Raw genomic sequence first — 19,799 nt, forward strand, 5'->3', positions numbered from 1 at the left:
GGCTGGGGATCGGGGATCATATGACACCGCTGCACTTTCCAGAGCACATGTCCTCAGAACGCCTCGTTTCCCGGCCGCGCTGGCCCGGGGGCAGGGGCTCCCTGGGGAGCGCGTGGGCTGGGAAGCTGCTCGGGACGGGGGCCACCGGCCCGCACGATGGACGCAGCCAAGCCACTGGCCGCAGAGCAAACGTGGCTGCTTCGGACCCCCGTGTGTGTGACGTGCCCGGGACTCGGCCAAGGGCCGGCAGAGCACACGCGGCCCCGGCTCCTCGCGGACGACGGCTAATGCTTCGCTCTCCCCAGCAGCCAGCAGATCTGTGCCCCACACCATTTTACACCAGCGATCACCTCTCAACATTTTACTCAAGTCAATGTTTTGGCAATTGATTTCAACACGGTTTGCAGCAAAGGCTATATCTGGAGTTCTGAGAGACAGGGAAATGATTTTCCGTCGCGAGCCCCAACCTCTCCCGAGTGGTTTTCATCGAAACATCAAATTGTGTGGTTCTACGGGGGGGGGGGGGGGGGGGGGGCACGGAGGGCCTTTCAGGAAAGGCGAGCTGCCCATTCATGACGTCCGCACGAGAGACAGATATAACCAGGCTGCAGGGCTCACTCAACCCACGAAAGCCCTTTTCCGAAGCTGAAACCAACGATCCAAGTTTTCTGGAACGTGTACTGAACAGCCCCTTAACTAAATGCTTCCGCACTGTCTTGCAACCTATTTCTGGTTTGGACAAAGCCCAGAGGAATTGAATCAACCTCTTTCGATGACACAGAGGAATCCTTGCTGTGAAACTCGGCCTTTCTCTGTAGCCAGGCACCAGCCGGTTCTCAGCGCACGCCCCGCGCGCCCGATGGGTCGCCCGGGGCCCGAGGGGCGGTGAAGGGTGGTGCCCGCCTTACCTGCCTGGCTGTCCTTGGGCCGGCACTGCACCTCCTCTACGCACTCGGCAGGGAACCATCCGATGTGGCCGCGGGCGCTGCCTTCCCAGAAGCCTCCCTCGCCGATGCTCAGCACTAGAGACAAGAAGGGGAAGCCGTTAGCGGGTGGGCTCGGGGGCCCGGGACAGAGCCGTGCCGGCGCCCTTGGCCAGGTCTACACAGCCGTCCATGAGGGGACCTCGAGGGGACCGTCGAGGAAGACGGTGCTGAGGGTGTGGACACCAGACTGCCCAGGTCTCCTCTCCCCTTAGGCCTGGGGGACCTAATGCAATCTGAGACCACGAGTCCCATGGCTACTTTGTCCCCTCTCTTGGTGTCCCAGTTGAGACGGGAGAAGGGAACTGTAAGTCCCTGCCATCAACGATGTCAGGTGGGAAAAGTGGGGGGACAGGTCACCTCCACAGACAGAAGGAATGATGAGGTCACGTCTGCCCCTTCCGAGCTGGGGGAGGGGGGTCCAAAGGTCTGGGTCTGCCTGATCTTTTTTTTTTTTAATCTTTTATTTATTTTTGGGACAGAGAGAGACAGAGCATGAACGGGGAAGGGGCAGAGAGAGAGAGGGAGACACAGAATCGGAAACAGGCTCCAGGCTCCGAGGCATCAGCACAGAGCCCGATGCAGGCTCGAACTCACAAACTGTGAGATCACGACCTGAGCCCAAGTCGGAAGCTTATCCGACCGAGCCACCCAGGTGCCCCTGCCTGATCTTTTAAACCAGTTTTGGGAAGTCCCTGTGCAGCAGAGCTGGCAGAGCAGCGGGGGGCTGTCCCCTGACCCCGTGTTCCGTGCGGCTTTGAGGCGAGGAGCACTGGAGGTGGAGGGCGCCAGCCGGAGCCCCGTGCCTCCAGCAGGCCAGCCGGTCAGGGAAGGGCCTGTTGATCACGCGGGTGCAGGCAGGGAGCGGGGCTCGCCGATCCCCTTAGAGAGAAGGGGTGGTGGGCCTGCCCGTGGGGGCCACTCTGCCAGTGAAATGCGGACACGAGCAGCTTCAAGCGTTTTGTCGCATGCTGACGCCGGCCCCTCACGCCCCAGGCAGCCAGCTGGCCGGGACCCACACCCCAGAGGGGCCCCACGGATGGAGCACTGCCTGGCGGCAGCGGGAGGCCCGGCGCCTGCCCCTGGGCTGGGCAGCCCGAAGCCACACACCTAGGTCACACCTTGTCTGCGTGGCACGCACAGAAGTTTCTCACCCCCGGGCCTGGGCTTCCCGATCCGTCAGAGCGGGACAACGCCCCCAGAGCTCCGCGTGCGACGCAGAGGCTCGTGACCCCGTGCTCCCTGCCCATCCGTCTCCAGACTCCCCACCACAGAGTCAGGAAAGACACGCCACAGTTTCACGGATACCATGTCATGCTTCTAAGTGTGTTCCTTTTATCCCGAGACCCACGGGAAGGGGCAGAGGCTGACGGAGAAACGGCAGGGTGCGTGGATAGGGGGAGGCGGGGGGGGGCGAGCACTGGCGGGTGGTCCTCTTGGCAGGGGGCAGGTGGAGGGTGCAGGCGGGACGCTGGGTCCCATCTGGAGCGTCTGCTGGGTTTCAGGCCTTGCGCACGGCCGGCCCTCTGCCCTTAAGGAGCTGCAAGCGAGTCCCGCAACCGTGTCGGCCGGACCATCGGCCACACGTCTGGGCTTGCGCCCCGGGGACTGTGTCCGCCCACCATCTCAGGGTGCACCTGTCCCCAGGTAGGAGAGGGTGTTCCTTGTAAGCAAGCAGGGAGCTGGGCTGGGCTCACCCATAAACTGCTGATTCAAGTCACTGAAAAGTAGACACTTTGCACCCCGAGAACAGAGTATCCACTCGCCCTCTATAAGCCCACGCGCTCCCGAGGCCACAGCTGAAGCATGGTGGTTGGAGAAGGTTCTGGTCTAGCTGTCCGCTTCCTGGCTGCTATTCCGGGCGGGCCTCTCCCCTCCAGAGACACACGGCCCTGCCTTGTACGTTGGAAAACAATACTGTCGGTTCTAGATGAGCCGGGCCGTTACCGGGCTTGGGAGGGACTGTCACTGAGTGAGTCCCCACCCCCCTCTGCCATACACCTGCCTGGGTCATCGAGGAAGGATCTACCTGAGTGTCCGGGAGCGAGCCCCTGGGCTGGGACAGCCTGAGTGACAGGGCCCCCCATTCTGCATCAAGCCCCCTGATTAGAACGTCGCTGTAGGCCATCTGAATTTCAAGCCATCCTGGACTTTCCTTCACATAGTATCCCAAGGGGCATCACAGCAGGCACACCCCTGTTCCCGGGCACCCACACTTAGGGAGAGGTATGCAAAAGATGCTTTCCCAGGGGCACGGGCTCCGTGGTCCACTGGGAATAGTAAGATCCACCCTCCACGGCTGGCGGTCAGGGAGCCGGGGGCATATCCACAGGACCCCAGGGCCTTCCCGCCTACTGCCGGGACCCCACCAGCCGCCAGCCGGGCAGCCAGGATGGAGGGGCTGCTCACAAGACCAGGCCACACAGTGTAGCCGGAGGGAAGGGGGCCCAGGCCCAGCATAACGGGCTCCAGGGCAACTGTCAGTGGCCTGCATGGCCCGCCCAGCTGCCTTCAGAACAGAAGTCCTTTGCATTCGCCCTTTGAGGCGCGAGTCTGGGAACTGATCTCTGTTCTCCACGGGAGATGAGCCCGGCTCCCCACACACCACTGCCCACAGGGCTCCTGCCCCTCGCGGCGGCTTGGGTCCACCCCTCTGCCCCGAGCCGCCTTCCCGCTGCCCCTGGGCTGTGAGGCTCCTCCTCTTCCCTGGCCTCCCCTCATCCGGCTGCAGACTTGGGGTCTCCTCGGATTCCATCTCTCACTGCCGCCCCCACGGCCCCCACTCCCCTGACCCGAGCCCTGTGCCCTGTCTGCTCTTCTGTTTCCCATCCGCATACAAGGAGACACAGTAAATCCGCCTCCCGTCTCTCCAAGACCGGGTCGAGAGCACGAACACGGGTACAGGCGAGCAGAGCTGGAGGTCGGAGCGGACACAGCGGGAGGGGTGGGACCGGCGTGGCTCCGAGTCCAGACCAAGTAGACCTGGGTCCTGGGCCCCTGGTGACCAGCTGGGGGAAGACTGGGAGGTCTTTACCGGAGTTACAGCTGCTACGAGGTTCACGTGCAGAAACGCACGTGACGTGCCCAGTGCTGTGCGGAGTAAACAGTAGGCGCTCAGGGATGGGGGTCTCCACCTCCACCTACTCTGTTATCGTCTCCGACGCGTGGAGACAGACGCAAAGCTCCCAGATACGAAGCGACCTGCCGGTGGTCACCTGCCGGCCCGGGCTGAAGCCCGCGTGGGTCTGGGGTGCAGAGCGCCATGGAAACACATGGAATCAAAGGAAGGCTGGGGCTTGGGCCGAGGGCTTAGCCGACCTCAGAGTTGGGCCGGCCAGGGAGTCCCGGATGGTGTGTTGGGGGCCACGGGGTAGGTAGGGTGGGGTGCACACACAGTAAGAGCAGGCCATAAGGGGCGGTGCTCTGTCTTCACACCGGCCGCCAGCCCCCCCGGATTCGCGCATCACCCAACGGTATTCAGGCGAGGGCTCCTGGACGGGGCAAGTCCCGGGGGCCTGGCCTGCCCAGCTTTCTCAGAAGAGGGCCTGTTCCCAGAGGTGCCCCCACCAGGCCGGGGGAAGGGGGAGGGGCGCGTCCCTGGGGCACCTCCAGGACACCCCCCCGCAGCCGCGGCGCAGGGGATCCGCGAGGGAGCGGCACGGCTGAGGCGGCAGTGTGGACCCCCAGGCACTCAGCAAAATCACTTCTGTCGCCTTCTGTCTGGGGCCCCGTGTGATCGCCATGGCGGAACCACCAGCCAGCCCGTCTGCAGAAGCCGCGTCCTTGTCACGGGGACAACGGGAATCCGCTCGCTCCTAGGGGACAAAGTCGACCCCGCGACGCGTTCTGGGGCTAAGATTCAAAGTTGCGGCTTGTGTGAACCTCTACGTTTGTGACTGGAATGTTTATAATTTGAGAGCTGACAAGAATCCCGCCCCAGACAGGGACGGTGCAGGGACTTCCGCCTACAGGTGGGATGGACAAGGCCCCGCCGGCCACCAGGGAAGGCGGCCGCAAACCCCGGGTTCGGAAGGGAAGGTGCCCGAATGGGCGGGGAGGCACACGGGCCCGGCCTGCGGGAGGGAAGCTGGACCAGAGAGCCCCGCTCCGCGGCCCAGAGCCTGCGAGTCCCAAGGGAAGGAGCCCGAGAGGGGCCCGCAGACAAGACCGCCCCATCCCTGAGCTGTGTGCAGGGCGTCGAGCAGCTCAGCGGGGCGCCAAATCTGAGCCGGCCTGTCACCCAGGCCACCCAGCCAAACAGAAGAAAACTCAGTGAAGTCAGAATCCCCACAACTAAGCCGCCTGATGTCCACAACGCAACAGAAGGTCACCAGACACACCAAGACCTGCTAGGACAAAGCCCGTCCTCACAAGGAGAGGAAACCAAGCAAGGCCAGCCTGAGATGGCCCGGACGGGGGACTCACAGACTGGGACTTCCGTGTGCCGACTGGACCACTCCAGTGTCCTAGAACAGTACACGCTCTCGGGGAGCGAGAAACCCCAACAGGGCAAGGGGAGGTCTTGCGTGAAACTCTGGAGTTTAAACGTGCAATTTCCGACATTAGAAAAAATTCACGAGATGGCCTTAACAGCGAAGGGAACGTTTCAGAGAAAAGAGTTGTGGGAAAAGATCAACAGACGTGATCTAAGGTGAGGAAAAGTGCCGGAAAGAAAATGAACAGAGCTCCGGGGACTTGTACGGGCTACCAGATGGCCAAGTTTGCGTGCAGCTGGACGACCAGGCAGGGCCGTGAGAGAAGGGGGCTCCACCTGTCACCAGACACTTGCAAAAGCCAGCTGAGGTCAGCCGGATTAGCACAGGGCACAGAAGAGGGCGCTGGGTTGTGACCTGGGGGGGCAGGCAGGACTTGGCCCCGGCCAGCCGACCTCTAAGGGGCACACTGTCTGTCACCTGCCACGCATCTTCTGAAGGCCTGTCCTCAGATGACAGGGCTAGACTACAGCTCCTGCCAACCTCCTGCTCATGCCCTCATCACACCCGTCTTCCTGAAAGACTTTCCATACCTCCTCTCCCTGTTCGGAAACCATCGCTGGCTCCCTAGGACCCCGGCCACACAGTCTAACCCCTTGGCCCGGCATTCATGGAGCCCTTCAATTCTCTTCGACCACATTTCCCAGGATTCTGCTTGGGGGATACTTCCTTCCAGCCTGGCGGGCTTCCTTCCCAGGAACGCCATCGGCCCCAGGCTGTGGCTCCTGCTGGACCATCTACCTAGACACCCCAAATCCCAACAAGACATGTCCAAATATGACCTGTGACGGGTCCTCCTCCCACACCGCTTTTTTAAAAAAATTTTGTTTAATGTTTATTTTTGAAAGAGAAACAGATTGGGGCGCCTGGGTGGCGCAGTCGGTTAAGTGTCCGACTTCAGCCAGGTCACGATCTCGCGGTCCGTGAGTTCGAGCCCCGCGTCGGGCTCTGGGCTGATGGCTCAGAGCCTGGAGCCTGTTTCCGATTCTGTGTCTCCCTCTCTCTCTGCCCCTCCCCCGTTCATGCTCTGTTTCTCTCTGTCTCAAAAATAAATAAACGTTAAAAAAAAAAAAAAAGAAAGAGAAACAGATCATGAGTAGGAAAGGGGCAGAGAGAGAAGGAGACACAGAATCCGAAGCAGGCTCCAGGCTCCAAGCCGTCAGCACAGAGCCTGACACGGGACCCGAACTCACGGACCGTGAGATCACGACCTGAGCCGAAGTCAGATGCTCAACCGACTGAGCCCCCCCAGGTGCCCCCCTCCACGCCGCTTCTTCCTGGGGCCCTCAGGGGTTTTCTAGGTAGAAAGGACCTCTGCCCTCCTCCCTGCACTTTCTGCAATGGAATCTCATTCTAGACGTGTGTGTGCTGTTCCCTAGCAGGCATCAGAGATGCCACAGCTATGTCCCCCCAGAATGACTGGCGAGCGTCACTCTGTTCCCCGTTCTGCCTTCCCAGGGCTCTGTATGTGCCCCCAGGCGCCTACACCCCAACGTGGGGTCCACTGAGGCCAATGGGGCCCCGGCCTGACCCAGCCCCAGCAGCAGGGTGGACACTGACCTTTGACCCTGTCGCCACGGTGAAGGGGGATCTCGCCGTCGACCTGGGGGTGGTATGGCTTGACGACGACAAAGAGCCTCCCCGGCACGGCACTGTAGAGCTTCCGCTTGGGCTCTGGGTACTCGAAGGCAGACAGCGTGTCCTTGTTGGCTCCAGGCGGGAAAGCCGGCCTGAGAGGGAGGGGACAGAGGGAGAGGGTCACGGCCTGAGACAGCACACGTCACACTCCAGGCCCGCAGCCCATCCGTTCGTCACAAACACCGTGCCGCTCAAGCGGTCACATAGGAGCCCCCGGTTCTAGATGAGGCGAAGACGTGAAAAGGCCCGGGGGCAGCGTTGGTGGTTAAGGGAACAGTAATTCCAGCAATTCCGCTTCTGGGAATAAACCCCAAAGAACTGAAAGCAGGGCCCCAAACACACGTTTGCACGCCCTGTCCAGAGCGCCACTGCTCACGACGCTGAGAGATGGAAACGACCAAGTCCCCAGCAAGTACAAACAGATAAACAGTGCGGCCCGTCCACACAGCAGACCAACACCCAGCCTCAGAAAGGAAGGGCGTTCCCATGTCTGCTACACCATGGATGACCTTGCGGACATCACGCTCAGTGAAAGAAGCCAGTCAGGAAAGGCAGGCGACCCTGACGTGATTCCATGGAAAGCAGGTGCCTGGAGTATCAAGTCCCTAAGTAGGATGGTGGGCTGGGGGTCAGTGTCTCATGGGGACAGCGTAGACGGCGGGTGCTGTGGCCAGCAGAGGGGCTGGGGGTCCGTGTTCACGGGGACGGAGCCTCCACCTGGGAAGACGGACAGTTCTGGAGACGGAGCGTGGGGACGGCCGTATAACAGCGTGAACGCACTCAGAGCCGCGGAACTGTGCGAACACACGTGAGATCGCAAACCGTATGTGATGTGCACTTTCACAAAATTTTTTAGAAAAATAAAAATAAAGGACCGCAGCGAGGCAGAAATCGGGGCAGACCCTGGTTCTCTGGCCGTGCGGGCACCAGCCACTCCCGGTGCGGAAACAGCAGCACCTTCCGTGAGAGCGCTCAGGATGACACTCGTGGCCGCTCCCGGAAGCCCTGCTCACGAGATGTCTCACAAGAGGGGGGCCCCTCCTTTCGTGCTGTACGTTATTCCACAAAGAGCGTACGTTTCCAGGTCGACGTCCAGGCCGGATGGTGAGAAACACCCCGGCCGCCCCAACAGGGGGGCTATGCGTGCGCGGGAGGCGCGTTCACAGAGAAACACGCTGAGGGGCTTCTGTCACGACGTCCCCGCACCCCCGTGACGGGTGGCCAAAGCCGGCCACTTCTGGGCAGCGGAAAGAGAGCACGCCCACCCTCGTTCTTATGGGTGACAACGCGAGGCGTCCTTGAGCCGTCTTCCCGGGACGGGGTCTTTAGGAAGAGCATACACACAAGGTCGAAGCTGGGCAGGGATTTCTAACCGGGGAGCCACACCTGAGTCTCAGGAGGGGCCGACGCGTGTCGCAAATTCACGTCCCCAGCGGTGGGGCCCCACTCAACTATGGATACCGTGGCCCCTGAGCCCGCGGACGGGGCCTCGAGCTTTCTACGAGGAGGACGTTCGCACGGGCAGGGGTGGGGGGCTGCCGTGAAACAGGCTTGCAGGGACAACTTCAGAAGCTGACGGGACCGCTCACGCTGGGGGGTTAATGTGAGCCCTCCATGTTTCTTTGCGCGGTCCTTACCCATCCCTGCACCCCTGATAAATGGCACACACTTGGCTTCGTGCTCGTAGAAGTTCACCGAGCAGGGCAGCACTACGTCCTGGGCCCGCGACTCATTCACCGTCGTGACTGAGCGTGGGCTGGGGGGGCCGTGTGTCCCCAGGGAGGCGATTTCTCCCACGGAGCCTTCGTTGACCAAGTTCAAGCCACAGATGGAGGTCACCGAATCCTGGGGGTGCAGGTGCCCCTGTGAACTTGGGTACCACCAGGTGCCCCTGCCCAGTGGGCTCACAGCACCTCCTCAGTTACCCTCTCACTGCCTGGCCAGCCACAGATCAATGTGTCTGCACAAGAAAATCCACCTTGGGGTTCCTCTCAAAGACCCAGAGGTTCCTTCTGACGGATGTCATTTACCCCCAGGCATGCCAGGAGCCCTGAGAGGAGTGACTTTTGCAAAAGACATGTTGTGGGCACCCCCCTCCCCCCCCCCCCCCCACATTTTGGTCCAAGGTAACAGCTTGGCAAGGCAGAGGACTCACAGAGAGGAGGGACACCCTGGGTCACCTGGCAGTCATATGAAAGAATTCGGGAAAGCCAGAATAGCTGGGCCGTGTTCCCACCTGAGAGGACCCCGCCAGCCTTCTGTGGCATCTGCATGAGCTCAGGGCACGATTCATTCGTTCAGTCCGCCTCATCTCAGCCAGACTCAGGGCGGCTTGGCCCAAGAGACCAAGGGCTCAGAGGAGAGTAGGGGCACGAGGGGGCCTCCTCTCTGGCTTCTGGGCACAGAAGGTGAGTCCTGGAAAACAAGGGACCCAATTCCGCTTCAATAGGGAATGTGGCCCCTGGGGCCACTCACCTGCATCAGATGGGTTCAGAAGAGGCTTGGGGTAGGTAGAGAGGGGCGGGCTTGGGGAGAGGACCACACACCAGGGCCCCCAGACCTCTGTAAACTGTGGCTGAAGTGTCCTCGACGCACCTGCCCTGTGTGCACCGAGGGATGGCAGGGGTGGGACCCAGGGCTGGGGCGGCAGGAGGGTAACGGAGAAGAGGCCGCTCCAGACCCCGTCGCCGCACGTTGAGGGCAGCCACGGTCCGCTCTCGGCCCCGGCCGCCCTGAGGAGGGCGCCCCAGGCAGGGCTCCCTGTCGACGCGCTCCAGCCGTCCCGGATTCTTCCGAGGACGCGGGCCCCCACCCTCGGCCCCCTCCCTCCCCAGATCGGTTCCCGCCTGGGCGGCATTTGAAGGCCTGCTGGGACCCAGCGACAGACGCCACATCTCCTGCGGGGTCCGGGGGAACCCAGGTGGGGCATCTGTTCCCCGTGAGCCCCACGTCCGGTCAAGCGTGCCTGGTGTGTTCACATCCCTCTGGGCTACGCGTTCCCAGGCCCCCCCGGGGTCCACTTACTACGTTACTACGCGGTGCCTGGCCTCCCTGAACGGCAGCTCCCAGCGTCCGCGTCTTTGGCACAAGCCAGGGTGGGTGCGAGAGGGGACTCCGGCGGGGTCTCTGACGGGCCCCCCTCCCCGACCCAGAGAGGCCTCCGGGCTCCCCTCCCCCAGCACCGTGTCCTCTGGGCGGGTCTGGGCTGTCTTGCCGCGCAGCAGGAGGGCGGCTGTCCCTAGGACCCCCTCCGGAAAGGGGGAGGTGCCACTGGGTCCCTGCCAGGAACACTTCCTCGTCGGCACAGTGGGTTCGGCATCCACGCCGGACTCCTGACCCGGTGTTCCCTGTGTGACCAGCTCCTTCCCAGCTGCCCCCCTCACCTCCTGCTCTTCCCGACTCTCTCCGGATTTCAGCCGCACCCGGGTCCCTTGTGCTCCTGGACCGCTTCGTCCAAACCGGGCTCCGGCCCGTGGCTCGTGGCCACGGCTGCCCGTGGACCGGACGGTGCCCCTCCAGGTCAGATCGTTCACTTATCCACGTGCTACTTTAGTCCCCGGTTCCAAGGGCAGGGGCCACCTCTGGCTTGTTCCCTGCCGTGAGCCCCATGCCCAGCACGCAGTAGGCCCTCAGCTGAGGGTCTGGCTGCGAAAGGGGACCGGTAGCCACCACTTGCACACTTCCTGCCTCAGACCTCAGCCTGCGGGGTCACCCAGGGGCACGCCCCCCGCACCTGCCGCCCGGACCGTGGCGCGCTGCGTTTGTGCCCGGCTGGAGGCGCCCGCGCCTCGAACCCCCGCGCCGCGCTATGGCCGCGAGCTGGCATCGTGGAAAAGGCGCCCCGCTGCACTCGCGCCCGGACCGGGCGTCCGCACAGGCCTCCTCAGCGCCCCTTGCAACTAAAACGCCTGCTTGCCACGCGGTCAGACTGTGGACGGGAAGTTCGGCTGGGATCGTCACACGTTCTGATGGGAGTTCGGGCGCAGGCCGGGCCGGGAGCGCTGTCGCAGTCGGAAGGCACGACCGTCCCGCCTCGTCTCCGAGCCGGTCTCGCGCCGTACGATGTCGGAAAACGTCCGCGTCTCCACCTTGACGCACTTTGAGGCACCAGAGTCCTTCCGGATCCCGTCCCGTGGTGTTAAAGCATCAGCCTTCACGGCCCACTCTGAGAGGACAGTTGGGGAGCGAGACCGTTCGTAGGCCGGGAGCCGGAGCTGCTGTTAACCGTGACATCGTGGCCGCAGGGCCGAAACGTCACGACGGTGAGTGGCGGGCCTACTACCCGGGCCTGAGGAAAGTGCCCCGCGGTATTCACCGCCTGAGCCTCGCAGCGCCGTGGACTCAGCACGTCAGCGCCCTCCCCTGCGCCCGGCAGAAGCCTGGGGGCCAGCACGTCCACTGTGCAGCCAGCGGGTCGAGGGACAAGGATAGGTCGTCGTCCTGGGTCTTGGCGAGAGAGCCTTAGCTGAGCCCCACTCTGGGCTCCTGGAGAAGAGGGAGTTTTGAACGAAGGGACTTTAAAGTGTGATTCGCGTACCCTTTTTCCTCGTTGGCTTTCGCCTCCCCGCCCCCACTTGAATACAAGCTCCTCGAAGACCGTTTGGTCCATGATGTTATCCCAAGGGCCCAACGGGGCTTGGCGCAGCCTAGGGGCTCACTCGCTCTCTGTTGGGTAAACCAAGGAAAGGATGGACGGACAGGTGGGTGGGTGGATGGACGGATGGATGGAGAGATGTGGGGGGGGGGACTGGGGGCGATGGATGGATGGACGGACAGAAGGGATGGGGAGGGGAAGAAGGAAGTGCTGTTGATACTTAAACTGGGGAGGTTTGGCTTGACCACAGCTTCTGTCCCCCAACGCGATGATGCGAGAAAGGAGAGGAACGAGGTAAGGAAAGAGAGAGCAGTTAAGAGCCTGGCAAAGCACCTCCCCCACGCATGTGCGCACGCGCATACGCACCCCACATACTGCACGTGCTTGGTCACCGTCACAGACCAGAGTTACACGGTCGTGATCTTGTCTCAGGGCTGATAACATTCTCTTTCTAGAGCTATAATACATGATTGCGTGGTCATTTTCTATTTTTAGCTTGACTCTGTGTTGGGGGTGATGGTATCTATCCATGTGCCCCTCCATCCACCCAGCTGTTCACTAACCCATCCACCCTCCTCTCTACCTACCTAGACACGACCTACCCATCCATCCATTCACCCATCCATCCATTCAACCGTTTACCCTCTTAGCCATCCATCTACCCATCCATGTATCTACCCATTCATTCATTCACCCATCTATCCATCCGTGACCCACCCACCACATTCATCCATCCATCCATCCATCCATCCATCCATCTACCCATCTATCCACTTATCCATCTATTCATCTGTCCACCCACCTATCCATCCATCCATTCACCCATCCATCTGTTCAACCGTCTACCTCTTATCCATCCATCCACCCATCCTCTCATCCATCCATCCATCCATTCACTCATCCATCTATCCATCCGTGACCCACCCACCACATTCATACATCCATCCATTCAACCATGTACCCTCTTATCCATCCATCCATCCATCCATCCATCCATCCATCCACCCATCTATCCACTTATCCATCTATTCATCTGTCCACCCACCTATCCATCTTAGCACTTATCTGAACTTCATATTTACCCATTCACCCAAATTTCAAAAGGGACCCTGCCAGATGCCCAGCTGACCTCTTACTACAGATGTTAGACAAGTGATTTAACCTCTTGAAGCCTGTTTCCCTCTCTGATAAGAGGGGAGGATCCACAGTGACTGGAGAAGGAGTCAACAGGAACCAGTCTCTGTAGGTGCTAAGCGAACATTAGCACCATTACCACTCCCTGCTTCCACTGGTAAGTGGGTAACAAGTTACCTGTGTCAGCTGCCTGCTTCCAGCTGGCACCAGAGTGTGCGTCACTGGGCAGAGAAGTCAGAGTGAACACAGGTCCGATCTGGGGAGTTAGTTGTTTCCCGAGCCTGTTTGCAGACGGTCCGTTCCCTAGCCCATCAATCCATGCCTGGAAAGGCTTTGTCTAAGAACAGGAATTAGTCCCCGAAGACCAGAGTGTTGTGTGGTGTAGGCATTGCCTAGTGCAGTGATGTTGGATCTCCCACAAGAGCTAAAGCATCTTCTCATTCCCCGTTCATTTGAACCTCACTAAGTCCCATGCTGTAGATGGAAAATGGAGTCTCCATAAACAGTGACCTAGACGCTGATACACAGCTGACCTCACATCCCAGCTCCTTGATCCCAGCCCAGGGCTCCCTGCTCTGTGCAGTGATGAGCCCTGGTGACCATGACCTCCCCTGCAGGGAAAGGTGTCTTATGCTCACAACGTCCTCTGTTTATGCACTGTGTCCTCCAGGCTCCAGCTTCCCACGGCAGAAGCCAGAGCAGAGCTCCTCCGTGGCCTGGGGATGGGAGAGCCATCCCCTCCCGGGAAAGGAGGCATGGGGGGACCGGCTGGGCCCCCTGCATCCCGCCTGCACAGTGAGGATGGTCTGAAGTTCCACACCCCACACTGTCAACACTTCCCTTGTGCTCCGTCCAAGAACAGCCAGATGCAATTCCAAGCACTTGTTTGGGTCGAAGGGCCAAATCACTGAATTCTCCGTATCAGAAAATTGGGGGGCTGGCTGTGGAGTGACACGGACGAGTGAACTGAGCCATCTCCCAGCTGTGCAGGGTGAACAGGGACCTGGCAGACCTGGGGACCTGCTAAAATCGGGGTTTCCCCAGGTTCCTGGCTCACCCAGGGCGAGTGGGCAGGAGGAGAGTGCTGCAGCTTGGCAAAGAGGGTAAGGCGTGTCCAACCCAAAAGGTCCCAAGTTCTTACCGTCCGCTGATCGTTGTGTCTTCGGTATAGAATCTCAGACCCTGCGTCACCCCCTGTGCCATCAGCACCGTCACCTCTCTGCCCCCGGGCCAGGAAGATGCACAGGAATCCTCCGCGCTCACTGCCCTGGGCACGGTGGCCCCGGCGTGGGCTCTGTGCTCTGCCCTGCCTCTACTGTTGCAGTAACGGCACCCCACAACCCACAGCCTCCACGTGGGGTCCTGAGAAGGGATCTGGGGATGGATGGTCATCGGGATGTGCCATCCCACTGGCCACAGTGACACTAGCTGGGCACCCCCGTGAGCCGGGACTTGGTGGACTCTAGAGACGTGAGAACCACCGGACACGGGCTCCGTCCAGCTGCTCCAACACCCTCCATGGTAACCCACGCTCCGCTGTAGTCGGGCTCCTGCCCGTTTGCAAGCCCAAGGCCACCCCTGGCTCCAAGCAGAAGAGGGCGGCAGGGAGAGGAAGTCTCAGGAGGCCCCGAGGGACGGGGAGCCGCTCTGAACGTGCCCCCTCCTGACACCTTCTGCTGTCTGCTCCAGTCACACTGGACCCCTCACCCCTCCCTGGGCCCAGGGGGCCCACCTCTTTCCCCACTTGGGGATCTCCCCTCCTCCATGGAGCCCCCCCATCCCCCACAGAGGTCTGAGCCCTGACTTGCATGAGCTCTGACTCCTGGCGGGGGGCAGCTCTGTCAGGGGCTTATGTGCCTCCTGCCCTCACTTCTGGGGTGGGGACACGGCATTCACTTCCACACGGTGAACGCCCAGAACAGAGGAGATTGGGAATTCACACATCTGTGTGACCAATGGAGGCAGCAAAGGCTGAACATCCCCAAACATAGAAGGAGAGAGAGTGGCAGGTGAGGGGTGGCCCGTGAGGTGCCTGGACACTGATTCCTCAGCAGCCAAGATGTACCTGCTCCCCTATGGTGGGTCCCCTTGGCCCGGCCCCACCTGCCTGCCCGGTGACAGACACAAACCCGGACAGACGCGCCCTTAGCACACTAGGTCAGGCAGCAATGGGGCAGCAGGAGGGCCACCCGGCGGCCACCTCGCCCAGACGGTACCGCAGCCCTGCCCTCACCCCAGCTGGCTGGAGCTCACCCCCACCCCCTTTCTGGGTCAGGGCAGGCACAGGAAGGGAGCAGCCGCTGCACTGAGTTCTCACTGAGGAAGCCAGGTCCCGGTTCCTCTGGGGGAGCAGAGCTGTGGTCCCCATGCCCCCAGGAAGCAGGGAGAGGGATCGCAGACGTGGAGAGAGACCCAAGCTAGACCCTTCACACCCATAAGCCTGACAAGATGGGCACTTTGTCTCCTGGAAACGGCGTGTAGGGCTAGATGGATTCCCGCCACCCCAGAACCTTCCAGAGCCCATTTCCACCTTCCAAGGAAGGGGACGGGGCCTCTCACTTCTCAAGTCTGCGGCTCCATCCAAAGGCTCTATTCTGTGAGCAGACCTGCTCTGGGATTCGAGGCCCTTGTCTCTGGCTGGCGTTCCTTCCCGGGCGCTCAGGGGCAGGCAGGCGCCACTCAGGGGGCACTTACTGGCAATGCTGATGTCACCTTCCCCCAGAGGGCCACGGGCACCTGCCGCCCCAACACCTGGACCCCCTTGGATGGCCAGGCCCCCCACACTGGGGGGCTGCCGGGCACCTGCCATCTCATCCATCTGAAACCCCAAAAGCGCCTACATGGCCTCAGCTTCCCGCGGGCAGGTTCTGGAACACGATAGTAACTTGGGTACAAGACTTTGCGGAGGCCCCGCCGGGTTCTGCCCGACGGCTCAGGCTCAGAGAGATGCCACCAGCCGGCCCCGGGCTGCACTGGATCTCTCTGCCTGGACCCAGAAGCAGAAGTCTTCCCCACTGTGCTGAGCTAAACCCACCAAGAGATGCTCCCTTGATGAGAGGGTGGCCAGAATGCTTCCCTGTGCTGCTGAGACCAGGGCAGCCTGCGAGGTCACTGGAGGGAGGGGTCCTGGCGGGCCCCCGGGTCCTCCTCTCCACATTCAGCTGCTGGGCGACGGGCCAGGGGTCCTCAGGGACGCGGACGAGCCATGCCCGTGGGTGCCACCAGAGGGCGCCGTGGTAGGCAGGGGTGTGCAGAGCCCCGCACCTGAGGCCCACGCAAGGGTCTGCAGGTACAGGGGTTCTGACCTCTGTGGACCTTCTTGCCTCTCTGCTCTGCACTCAGGTCAGCTGGCTATGGGAGGCCAGCTCCGCGGGGGAGGCTGACCCTGCCCACAGCACAGAGCCCTGCAGGGGAGGGCTCCGGTCAGCCGTGCCAGCAGGAGCCAGGCAGTGGCTCGGGCAGCTGGGGACGCCTTGGTTCTCCCACCCAGCCACCGAGTCTGCACCTGCGGGTCTGGCCACACTGATGCGCCCGCCGCCTTTCCGGCTGGGGTTTCTGGGGCCTTAGCTCGGCATTCCAGCAAAAGGGCTCTGCCTGATCACGTTGCTAAGTGTCCGGGATTCCCTGCCGGTGGCGAGAGGGAAGGGAGGGGACAAGGGGGGCCCTGAGGACAAACCCTCGTGTCAGGAGTCTGGGTCTCCCTCCACCGGGCCGACGTGATTTCCTCTGTTTCTCCTGCCTCGTGGCTGGAGCTGTCACCCGGACAGTGGCCCCGGACACCCTCCAGTGCCGGCCCACGGTGGCCACGGGGGTCCTTCTAAAGGTCTCGGTGACAGCCAAGAGCGGCAAATGCTTCTGGGGAGCCCACCGTGAGCCACACGTGACCTCAGAACGTGAGCCTGACGGGAGTCAAATTCAAGTTAACCCTCATCACAAACCACCAGCCCCTCGCTACACAGGAGACCGCACAGAACGGTCACGCGTCTAGTCCCACGGAGGGCAGGAGCAGAGCTCAACATGACCCAGCGGTTCGGCACGGGGTCTCCACAGGTGGGGGGGCCTCCGGAGCAGCTACTGTGGGGACAGCGTGTGTAGACGGAGCAGGCTTTTCCCTCCACCACGTGGGGCCTCCTAACCCCACCCTGGGTTCTGCCAGAACCAGGAAGGGCTCTGGGGGCCTCCTTGCAAGGCCCCCTGCCAACCAGGGTCCGTCTGCCCCGGGGAAGGGTTGGGCTCTGAGCTACGAAGACAAAGACAGACTGGAGGGGTTCAGCCACCTCCCTGGGCCCTCCACAAGGCCCGGGGGCCATGCTGTGGAACCGGCATCCAGCCTCCCCCATCCCCGGGGCTGGTTGTGCAGCCAACTCCACGCCTGGACGTGGTCTGAAAGGCCAGAGCGTGGTCTCCTCGCCAGGAAGCAGACAGCCTGCCGTGCGGCCCAAAGGCCCACCTTTCCCAGGGGCAGCTGGGGTGCCCGGCAGGTCCCCATTAGGACAGAGGAGGGTTGGGGGAAGCCCCCCAGCAGCTCACGGCTCCTGTCACAGAGTGGCTCCTGTCCAGCAAGGGAGCTGCATCCTGAACAGAGACACCTGTCAGGGTTGGGGGAGGAAGGCTGGACGAGGCAGAGACGGCAGGCCTAAGGATCGGGGCACCGCTTCCCAGGGCAATGCACCGGCTGGGCCAGGACAGAGAGCGGGCCGACGGTTGGGGGCGATCCCATGGTCCCAGGCAAACCTGGACGGCTGACCGTCCTGCCCGGAGCTCTGGGTGACACAGGCAGTCGGCCTGGCCAAGCGCCCAGTCCTGGGTTGGACGCAGATTGGAGCTTCACCTAAGGGCCTGTGTAGACGGAGCACTTAGCAAGCATGAGCTCATTCATCCCATCTTAGCGACAGCCCCGGGGCGCCGGGCTTCCCCTGACCCTCATTGTGTGGATGAGGCAAAAGTGTTACGTAGCTGGCCCAGGGCGGAGTCCAGAACGTGGGCCCGGAAGTCCTGGGCGCTCAGGACAGGCCGCTGTAAGGACCTCACACGTGCGCACAGAACACCAGGGACAGCCAGGCAGGGCCCCGGCAAGGCACAGCAGTGCCTTTACTCCCTCCCCTTCACAAGCAGTATTTTGTTTGCGGCGTTGGGGGTCCCCGGCCACAGTGCCGTCGGCATCGTATTAGATTTCGTCGTGGAGGAAGGGGACACGCTCTTCTTAAAATGATAGCCGTGATTCTAGCGAACAGTGTGATTTGCCGCCTCGGGGGAAACCTTTAATTTAGCTTTAAACTGTTCTTAGCACCTGGGACTTCTCCCTCGGGGCGACTCAGAGTTGAGAATCTAGACCAGAGCCAGAAACTGGATCTCACTGTTTGGAGAACGAGACTGCCAGGCAGTGCCGGGGTGGAGGTGCTGATGTGGGCTTGGGATCGTGCCTGCGTCCAGACAGAGCCTCAGGCCCGAGACCCTGGCCCAGCGGCCGGGGGACATGGTTCCCGCGGGCGCATCCTCCCCCATCCGGAGACCTGCCCGCTGCTGCTCGGAGCACAACCGTCAGCCCCCAGTCGGGACCGTGTGAAGCACGGACCCTCCCTCCCATCCCAGGCTCCCCACCTGCACCCCACTCTGAACACACGGAACCTGTGGGACAGAGCCCCCCGGGGGGTGGCCCCCGTGTCCCCAGCATCACAGACGTCAGCTGGGGACGTGGTGTCAGCAAGCCTCATGTGGCAGGCTTGGCAAACCAAGTGCCCTCAGAGCCCTGGGGTGGGGGGGATGGGACAAGGTGGGACAGGGAATCCGGTGACACGCTGGGCCAAGTGGGCACCACACCTCACCTGTGCTCGCCAGGAAAACAGGTCGGCGGGCCTTCCTGGGCCACCACGGGTGAGGACAGAGATCAAGGGGACAGACGCTTGGGAACGCCACGTGCAGGCGTGGACACCAGGAACCAGCAGGCAGGGGGCCGGCCAGCGGGAGCGTGAGGACCCGGGCCCAGGCCCGAGGGGGAGTAGACTGGCCTTGCTGGGAGCGGGGGGCCGTGGCTGCTCTGATTGTTTGACCAGCCCTGAGCCGTGAGCCCACCCTCCCCCCCGCCCCAGAAGTCCCATCCTCATGAGAGCAATTCTCCATGACCAGGTGGCCAATGTGCTGGGGGGAGGGCCCAGACCCCGAGTGGGACCCCGGGTTCTGGATCGGGCAGGTGCGTTTGCCTTAAATGCGGCATTAGGAGGAAGGGGCAAGGAGCAGGCTGGTGGCCTTAGCGCCCTCTCTGTTCGCCTTTCACTCTGGGAAGCCAGAGTCCAAAGCACAGGGAAAGGAAACGAGGCCCCGGACGCCAGCCCCAGCCCCAGGTCACTCCAGGCAGCTCAGCCCCGCCTCCCGCACCTGCCCTGAGAGGTCATCACGGGCACGTGCTCGTGCGGGTGACCCGGCATCCAGGCTGGAGTAACAGAGGTGCTCTGGCCAGCCTCTGGGCGTGCCCTGAGCCCTAGAAACCAGGAGCCATGGAGCAGGGAGGGCCCCCTCTCCTGGTCCCCGCGGGAGCCCCCTGGCTCATCGCCAGCCCCCTCCACCCTGGCCACTCCTTACCCGACGTGCCAGGGCCGCTGGAGCCTCTTGCCATCTTCGAGGGCACCGCCCAGCCTGTTGAGCGACGGTGACCGGCTGTAGGGCCCGGGGGTGTAGCCCCCCAGCGTCCTGGCGGCCCCCTCGGGCTTGCCGGGCGTCTGCTGCAGCAGCTGGGGCGAGAGACTGCGGTGGGAGGTGGCGGAACAGACGGCCCAGTCGGGCGCGCTGGTGTTGAGGTTGTTGTCACTGTTGGAGCGTAGCAGGACCCGGGGGGCGGCCAGCGTGTTGGGGGGGCGCCGCCTCCGGTTGGAGTATGCCGGGGCCTCTCGGAAGGGCACTGGGTGGGAGAGAACAAGGCGGGGGGTGAGCGCACCCGTGGCACCTTCCGTGCAGGGCGCG

The 19,799-nt window shown here is 62.3% G+C and overlaps 1 protein-coding gene across 11 annotated transcripts in view; it reads right to left on the bottom strand.

Annotated features, from left to right (window-relative positions):
• SHANK2 (SH3 and multiple ankyrin repeat domains 2) overlaps positions 1 to 19,799 on the bottom strand; it is a 516,273-nt gene that overhangs the window by 274,162 nt on the left and 222,312 nt on the right. For all 11 annotated transcript variants that reach the window (XR_007156245.1, XM_047877830.1, XM_047877836.1 and 8 more), the window contains 3 exons: positions 19,422 to 19,737; positions 7,037 to 7,206; positions 909 to 1,022 (listed from right to left, as the gene is read on the bottom strand). Coding sequence is in view for 10 of the 11 variants with exons in the window: in XM_047877830.1 (XP_047733786.1) it covers positions 909 to 1,022; positions 7,037 to 7,206; positions 19,422 to 19,737 (600 nt within the window). In the remaining variant the exon portion in view is untranslated. The remainder of the gene's footprint in view (positions 1 to 908; positions 1,023 to 7,036; positions 7,207 to 19,421; positions 19,738 to 19,799) is intronic.

This window comes from Prionailurus viverrinus, chromosome D1 (assembly GCF_022837055.1).
Source record: "Prionailurus viverrinus isolate Anna chromosome D1, UM_Priviv_1.0, whole genome shotgun sequence".
Taxonomy (NCBI): domain Eukaryota; kingdom Metazoa; phylum Chordata; class Mammalia; order Carnivora; family Felidae; genus Prionailurus; species Prionailurus viverrinus.